This window comes from Siniperca chuatsi, linkage group LG1, assembly GCF_020085105.1.
Source record: "Siniperca chuatsi isolate FFG_IHB_CAS linkage group LG1, ASM2008510v1, whole genome shotgun sequence".
Lineage (NCBI taxonomy): Eukaryota > Metazoa > Chordata > Actinopteri > Centrarchiformes > Sinipercidae > Siniperca > Siniperca chuatsi.
In genome coordinates this window covers 24,053,140-24,061,578 of record NC_058042.1, presented here as the reverse complement: position 1 = coordinate 24,061,578, position 8,439 = coordinate 24,053,140, and the positions used below count along the sequence as shown (strand labels likewise).

The window sequence follows — 8,439 nt, the reverse complement described above, 5'->3', positions numbered from 1 at the left end:
CACAGAGTTGCTAGCATGGCTGAAGACCAATCCAAACTTAAAATTAATCATGGCTCAGTAACATTGTCAATCAGTGCTTGAGGACGTACACATTTGACAAAACAAATTTTGGGACATTTCTGAATAACAAAAGAGTCTTTTGATGTATTCCTTCTAAAGAAATCTGCAGACAGAGCAGTAAATAAGGCAGACTGCATGTCTGACTTATTTACTAACTGTAAAGGGGGCGACTTCCTTTATTGTTAATTGATAACCCCATCTCTTTAACATGTTTTTTAAATGTATTTCATGCTGTCAGCTGGTAGGGGGTTAGTGTCTTGCCTAAGGATACATTGCCTGTTGTGGGAACTGAATTGTAACTTTTGGGTTACGTCTGTGGTCTTTCTGAAGCCTCAGTCAACTCCAGTACAGATGCTCCCACTGTAAAATGTGCACTCATGGATTGGTCCTACTCTGTTTCACGGATGCTTTGCATTGTGCATGGATTATACTTCCATAGAAAATCATTTCCCGGGACGTGATTGATCAATTTGCTCAGAGATATGACTCTTTTATGGCTGCAGATCATATTAAGTGGGAGGTTCTTCAGCACTTAAGTCACATGGGAATGTTCCTGCAGGAGGGAATTAAAGAAAGGAGGGGGGGGTAATCTAAATGCAAATTTCCGGTAGTTTTGTGATAGAGGCACCTTGTTCATTTTCTTTGACTTTTTAGTGACTGGGAGAGAGAGACTAGCATGTTCCCTGGTGAGTGGTTCAATTATAAAGTTAACCTCTGTCAGGACTTTTGAGTACCAAATGCTTTAGACTGCGAATGAACAGCAAGAATAACACAATGTCAAACTAACCGTTGTTCTGTCAGTGTTTGTGTCTCTGCATACTCTGGTTGCCTTCAGTTAGATCACCAGCCAGGCCTGATGAGATCCTTTTCACATATTCCTAAAGGCATGTTTTTGCTTTACTCTACTTTTACTAACTCTGGTTAGGTTGTTATACAGGTCATTTAGATGAACAGAAACATTGCTAGAAGGTCAATTCAGGTAACCTGTGACTGGCAATTTACCTGACACAATCTCAACTGCCCTACTACAGCAAGCCTCCGTTATTCTACATTACAAGCACCAATAATGATGTGCAGGTGCAGTTTTGCCCGGAATCAATTTCTGACAAGAGCAGTGTAAAGTTAAAACCAAGTGCATCATTTAGAGTGTGACCATGTCGACATCTGCTGGTGATATACTGTAGTTGTCAGCTCAGCAAAGAGCTTTGCCAAAACTCCCATCAGGTCTGGCCCCCTGCTGGTGCAAACACTACTTACAGTCATGCACAGGAGGGTGCATATGATGCCTACTAAATGAGCATACAGCACTGCACGAATACACCGCTGGACAGAGGCTCATATGTGCAAGTGCATGAAATTAAAATCTGAAATGAAACTGCATGCAGATGGCATTTACTATTAGTGATACTGATTTGAACATCTGGATTTGCCATTTGGCTGGAGCCCCTGTGAGGTAACCTCATTAGCGCCCTCTGGAGGAGTTATGGATTTAATACTGGTTCAACATGAGAGGTTATGTCGCTGAGGTTAATGTTGAGCACCACTTCTAGTTCCTTAACTGATGTCTCATTGAATCATTCTTGAAGCTCCTCTAGAAGGCTCAAAGCACTGCCACTCAACACTGATCAGACCAATACTAGCCCAGTTCAATTCTGGCATCTCGAACACAAATACATTCTTCCTTTTGCCAGATTTGAATAAGATGAAACAAACATGCTTCTCTGTCCCCTTAAATTTAATTATAACCATCTGCCTAACTAAAATTGGTGAGTGTCATCATAGCACAGAGGAGTTTGAAAGTTAATCTAACAACCCCTACAATTATTCTGTACAGGCTGTGCTGATGAGTCTGTTTTCTGCCCCAGTGTTCAGGATAGCAGAACTGAACAGTGTTGCTGCTGAAGTAAAGGACAAAATGACAGGAAAAAGACAACTCCATATGCTGCTCGTTATTGAGTGATTAGCAATCACTATTTCTTTTTAATATTCATGCTGATAGTGCAAAACATTGTCCTTGTTGGTACATACTGTTCCCTGAAGATACTTTCTAATTAAATGTGAAAGACTGAAACTTCTTTGAAATAGCCATTATAAGTTAGCATTAATATTTACTCTTACAGTGCAATCACTTAACTGTTCAATACAAAAGTGGACCGCAACAGGAAAGGCAGAGGACCATGAGCACAGTGATGTGTCAGTGAGCTATACACAAATACAAAAAAATGGCACTAAAAATAGCAAACTTGGTTCCTTCAAAAATTGGATACAAAAGGCTCATACAAACGAAGGGTAAAAAAACGAGCTAAAAATCTACAGACAGGGTTTGTCTCTACATTGGCAAGTGTGTCTTTTCCGAGTGTTCTTCATTTGCCCAGAGATTTGTCCAGGTTGGTCTTGATAGCATCCAGGAAGTCTGACGTGTTGACATAATGTTCATTCAGCTTGCAGCTGCAAGATCACAGTGCAGGGGTTACATTTGTAATAAGTTATAAAATATGTCCTTGTGTAAAAACATCAGAATAAGTTTCCTAAAAACAGACTATACACATACAACACACTCTGACTGTGGGATCTGAAAATGTAAACTCACTTGGCCAGGCCATGGATGCAGCCTGCGAGGTCCTTGGTCATCACACCATTTTCCACAGTTTCCACACAGACTTTTTCTAACGTCCGGGAGAACCTGGAGAGTGACAAGGCAGAGTGGCAAATTATTATGATGTAAAATTACATAAACATACGTCCCATTAGTAAATTAAACTAAATAATCATAACATACGTTATCAAATCAGGATTTCCATCCAGTTTGCCTCTGTGCTCCAATCCTCTGGTCCAAGCAAAGATGCTCGCAATGGGGTTGGTACTGGTTGGTCTTCCCTACAAAGCAAAGGACACAGTGAAGGTTGGTTACTGAAACTTCAACATGCATTGTGATTGCTTTGCATTCAGGTCTATTGAAGCTACTGTGGATGGAGACATTAGCATCTCTGCCTGTTCTACCACGGATTTATGGGATGGATATGGCAGTTAAAAAGGTGTAAAATTGTGAGTCTAGTCTGTTTGATTCTGAAGGACTTGCAGCACAACCTGAGATTTACTATTAAGGGATCACGGGAAAAAAAACAATCTGCCTTAAAACTAAATTGTAGCTGAAAATATCACAAAATGACATAATGTGTAATACATTTAGCCAGTTATTTTTGGGAATCAGAAAAATACCCACCTAACAACAAAATTGACCTAAAAATGCTAAACACACATTCAAACAATGCGTCTAATAGGTTCTACACTGAAACATCTGTAAGCTACAATTCAGTATAATTTGGTTCTTAAATTCTACAATGGTCATATTGACAAAACTTTTTTTCAAATTGCAGTACTCCTGCAGCTGAACAGATAAGACAATTTTTTGGTAAGCCTTGGTCTGGTATTTCAGCGTTTCCATGTTGCACATGTTTGCACTGGCTTCAAACGCTTCAGAGAGTGATGGTAAAATAAGTGGAGAATCTCACAAAACTGGAAATAGCTTGAAAAAGCTGATTTGAGTGACAGGTACCTGACAGTTTCACTCCACCTAGTATTTGGCACATTTATGTTAGCAGCTTCTAACCCCTCACCATCACAACTTCAACTAAAACTCCTGTCCTAAACCAAAATCTAACCTCAAACCTAACACCAAGTCCCAGCCATGACTGAGGCCACTGAAAATTTGTGTCCGGCTAAAACGTCCATCACAGTCTCTCACTCTCAAGGTCTAAATCAAATGAGTTCCTGCAAAGGTAGAAGTACAAGAACGCACGCACACACACACACACACACACACACACACACACACACACAGTATTCTTTGCTCATACAGTAAAAACACTCCCAGCAGCGTGAGCTGGTGGCTCTTACCCTCTGGTGTTCACGGTAGTGCCTGGTGACGGTGCCGTGGGCAGCCTCGGCCTCGATAGTCTTGCCGTCAGGGCACACTAGTACCGATGTCATGAGGCCTAGAGAACCAAAACCTGGACACAACACACAGAAAAACCTGTCATCACAAGGCAGAGCTGAGAAAGCAGGGCAATACCGCAGCTGCCTACCCATCATCAACTGAAGTGCACTTACCCTGAGCCAGAATGTCCGACTGCACATCTCCATCGTAATTCTTGCAGGCCCAAATAAATCCTCCAGAGGACTTCAGGAACTGGGCCACCATGTCGTCAATGAGACGGTGCTCATACCAGATCTTCAGCTTGTCAAACTCTGGCTTGTACTTCCTGAAAAAGATCAATGTTTTGTCCCCTTAACAGTGACTGTTAACTTCAGTGGCCTGACCATTGAGCAATTAAATTGGAGACAGTACACCGTTTGTTCATTTGGTTTTATCACATGAAACTGCGATGGGTCTGCTAAAGAGTTTATTTCTTGAGCAAAGTAATAAAACAAGTGCATCAAGTCTGACTCGTCATCTGTTCAGTGTCTTACTTCTCAAAGATGTCCTGGAAGATGTCTTTGAAGTGGCCGTCATAGGCCTTGAGGATGGTGTTCTTGGTGCTCATGTACAGAGGCCACTTCTTCTGGATGGCATGCTGGAAGCAGCTGTGAGCAAACCCGGTGATGGACTGTGCAAAGAAAATATAACAATAAGGTCCAGATTTTAAACAGAACATCAAAAAACCGAAAGCGCACTCCACAAAATAAATATTTTTTAAAAACTAATTATCTGTCTATAAGTCACCCAGTGTAGCCAAGCAGGTTACCACCTCAGCTGCTCTCAGTTCGCCTCCAGCTGCAATGACCACCACCCCCTGCCATTGCATATTGTCTCGGCGGTAGAAAAGTTGAAGATTTTATTGAACTTACCACAACGCTCATCGACCTTCACCCCTCAGTCCACACTGTAATAGTACACGCCGAAACTAATGACGTCATGTCTAGACGGTCAGCCAAGCTGCACCAGGACACTGAATCACTATGCTATCTAGAATCTAGAGTCTCGGGAAAAAGCTGAGTATTGTCTGGCCCCATCCCCATCCCTACTCTTTCAAAGGGCGTTGAACATTTTAGTCGTCTTTTTAGCCTCCACTGCAAAATATCTGTTTGGCAGCAGGATATAATTTTATCAGCGATTTTAATTAGTTCTGGACTAAGCAGGACTTCTACAAACTTGACGGCCACCACCCAAATAGAAAGGAACCAAGCAACTAGTTTCTAATTTTATCCATCTTATAGCTTTCAATTCTCTCTGACACACACCTCAGCATTTCCACACTTCTACTCAGAAAAGTTTGTTTTACAACAGCGAGGGTCCTGCTGGCCTTTTCTGTGATTTTAAAAGTACCATTCCCAGTGTGACCAGCAACAGAAGGATCAGGTGTTCAGCAAGCCATCGCTCTTCCTATATGGTCACACCATCTAATCTCTTTCACATTCCCTGCTGGCCTATGTCTCCTTCACTGCCCCATGCCGAAGTGCCAAATACATTCAAGACAGGGCTACTCAATGTAAGATCTCTGTTAAATGAGTAATTTGTGTGTAACAATTTTATTTTATTTTTTTTAATTTGACTCATCACTTTTAAAACCTGGAACAGTTTGGCCCCAAGCTATATTTCTGACCTTTTAACTTCCCATGTGCCGTCACGGGACTTGAGGTCCTCAAATGCTGCCTAAATCCAGGCTAAAAAACAAAGGTGACAAAGCGTTTGCCATCAGGGGCCCTGGACTTTGGAACAACCTTCCAGAGGAGATTAGGATGGCAAAGTCTATCTCTTAATTTAAGTCTCTTCTTAAAACGCACTTTTATAGTCTAGCCTTCCTGTGATCCTTCTATCTTACCTTCCCACACCATTCGTTTTTATTGTTTTAATTTTTTTATTGAGTTTTATTGCTTTATTCTATGTATTGTTTTATTGATGGTGTCTTTGATTGTTCTTATTGTTTTTATGATGAACACTTTCATGATTCCTCTTGTTTGTTGTTTTCACCCTGTAAAGCACCTTGTTTTGGAAAGGTGCTATATAAATGACGATTGTTTATATTTATTTATAAATATTGCATTGGATTTTTGGTATATCATTTCATGTAAATAAAATAAATTAAAATCAAACTCATTCTTACCTCATCAGTGTTATACATTCCCATCCCACAGCCCCCTCCTTGAAAGTCATACACCTCCCACTCCTTCTGCTTACTTCCATCAGCTGGGGAGAACACCATCTTGAACTTGCCAGGCCGGTCAACAACAAAGTCTGTGGCCATGTACTGTGAGATTAAACATCAAACCTGGTATGTGATATTGTTCGTTTGTCAGTTTGGATGCAGCTCTGGAAAGAGCAAGCAAACATCTGCATTTGTTACCTGATCGCCAAAAGCATGTCTGCCGATTGTTATGGCTTGTGTCCAACCGGGAACAAGACGAGGGATGTTTTTACAAAGGATTGGCTCACGGAAAACTGTGCCACCCAAGATGTTCCTGATGGTTCCGTTAGGACTCCTCCACATCTTCTTTAAGTTAAACTCTATAATATATATATATATATATATATATATATATATATATATATATATATATATATACACACACACACACACACACACACACACACACACACACACACACATTTTAAAAGCTGTTGCCAAGGCTCCAGCACAGTTAAGAAACTAAGAACCAAAATGAAAAGTATCATTACATGTATTGTTATTAACATACATACAACTTATTTTATTACTAATGCTGCTATTGGTTGAAATACACAAAACGTTTTAGACAGCACAATTAGAATATAAATAAACACAACGAGTCAAACTTACCCTTAACTCGGGCCTCATCAGGGGTGATGGTGGCACACTTGACAGCCACGTTGTATTTCATAGTTGCCAGAGCAGAGTCAATGGTGACCTGGTCATCTGTCTGGTCACGATAAGGCAGACCCAGGTCAAAGTACTTCAGCTCAACATCAACATTGGGCAGGATGAGCTGTACGTGTACAAGATGTTTAATGTTATTTGAATGAGGACAACAATGCACAGCAAGCAAAAACACACACACACACACACACACACACACACAGTGTTTTTGATGATTATAAACTGTCTACAGTTTCTTTAGACAGTGCAGGTCTAAATCATTGTCAGTCGAGTTATATTAGTGTGTTTGATTTACCTTCTCTTTGATGAACTCCCATATGATGCGAGTCATCTCATCTCCGTCCATCTCCACCACCGGCTGATCCGCCTTGATGCGCTTTGTGGCATCTGAAAAATGCCACGAAAATGTAATGATAGTTACATTAACTATCATGCTTTACTCTGTTGCTTACAGGGACTACCTTTAATGTACTCAGCTCACCTGTGACACCGGTCTGATCTACCAGAAAACAAACTGATGACACACGACACGACCTGCTTTTCGTTTTATATCCCTTTCACTACTTAGTTACGCAGAGTTCATTCTTGCTGAGACAGTGAAGGTCTGCCAGACATTGTGACCCTGGGATTAAATGACTGCTTTGATAGCAGTTATTACCTGTCAAGCCCTTTTTGTACCTGACAACACGTGGACTCACATGCCAAGACAGGCTGGCCCCAGCTGCTTTTATGGGCTTATGGGTTACTTTTTGTAACATACACTATGTTATTCATGTCTACTGTGGGATAAATACATCAATGCTCTCACCTGTGAAATTTATACAACATATTTTGACTCAGTATTCAGCATGATGCTGTTTTTTTTTCTTGTTTCCTTACACCTTTAGGTTTTCTATTGTGTTGTAACTTTCTGTTTTGGTTTGAGTTTTTGATACATTTGTAACTTGGTGCTAAATGAAAACTGCTTTGGATTAATGAGTGGACTGTCTATTAGGATCTTGTATGATGATTCAGTGATAGTCGCCAATCAACCACATACTTCCTACCGGTTTAGACTGTCCCCTATTTAGTTCTCATTCATTCAACACTCACTCTGTACACAGCCAGGTGACTGACCACATTAATGTTGTGAACCTCGATGAAAATGCGCACTGCAGTGAATTTTGAGTCATATTGTTGTGATTTTAGTCGACGGCTGACTTACACTTCCTCTGTTGCAGTCTGTGATGGCAGACGGCGGCCGGTGAGAGCACTGCGGGGTTTCGCGACAGCACAGCAGCTGTACTTCTAGACACGGTCGTCAGAGCCTTTAGGTAAGCCGCCATGTTTAATAGGGACTGACAGGTTGACTGTACTGTAACATTACTTGCTTGAATGAAAAGACGGGCCGGTAGCCCGGTAAACTGGTGACGTCGGACCTAAGCGCCAATGAATTCCATCCACGTCAGCTTGGATAGAGCACTCTGATTGGCCAGCAAAACCGTGAAGTGTGCTCGTTGAGTTCAGCGTGGGTTCAGGTTCAGGT

At 41.2% G+C, this 8,439-nt stretch overlaps 1 protein-coding gene across 1 annotated transcript; it reads right to left on the bottom strand.

Moving 5' to 3' along the window:
- Positions 1 to 2,000: 2,000 nt before the first annotated feature.
- On the bottom strand, positions 2,001 to 8,417 carry LOC122884306 (isocitrate dehydrogenase [NADP], mitochondrial-like). The gene is made up of 11 exons (XM_044214119.1): positions 8,119 to 8,417; positions 7,210 to 7,301; positions 6,858 to 7,023; positions 6,405 to 6,565; positions 6,165 to 6,308; positions 4,531 to 4,667; positions 4,171 to 4,322; positions 3,958 to 4,070; positions 2,840 to 2,937; positions 2,651 to 2,743; positions 2,001 to 2,508 (listed from the first exon to the last, which is right to left on the bottom strand). Exons 1-11 carry the CDS (start codon positions 8,237 to 8,239, stop codon positions 2,424 to 2,426), a joined length of 1,362 nt encoding a protein of 453 aa, XP_044070054.1. The 5' UTR covers positions 8,240 to 8,417; the 3' UTR covers positions 2,001 to 2,423.
- Between the last annotated feature and the right edge of the window lie 22 nt (positions 8,418 to 8,439).

What these genes read in the sequence shown, in the direction of transcription:
- LOC122884306 (XM_044214119.1), bottom strand. Translation starts at nt 8,239, where the DNA reads ATGGCGGCTTACCTAAAGGCTCTGACGACCGTGTCTAGAAGTACAGCT. An exon ending in CAGACTGCAACAGAGGAAGT is followed by an intron (nt 7,302 to 8,118) that starts GTAAGTCAGCCG and finishes GGCATTTTTCAG; the next exon opens with ATGCCACAAAGCGCATCAAG. An exon ending in GGGAGTTCATCAAAGAGAAG is followed by an intron (nt 7,024 to 7,209) that starts GTAAATCAAACA and finishes GTACACGTACAG; the next exon opens with CTCATCCTGCCCAATGTTGA.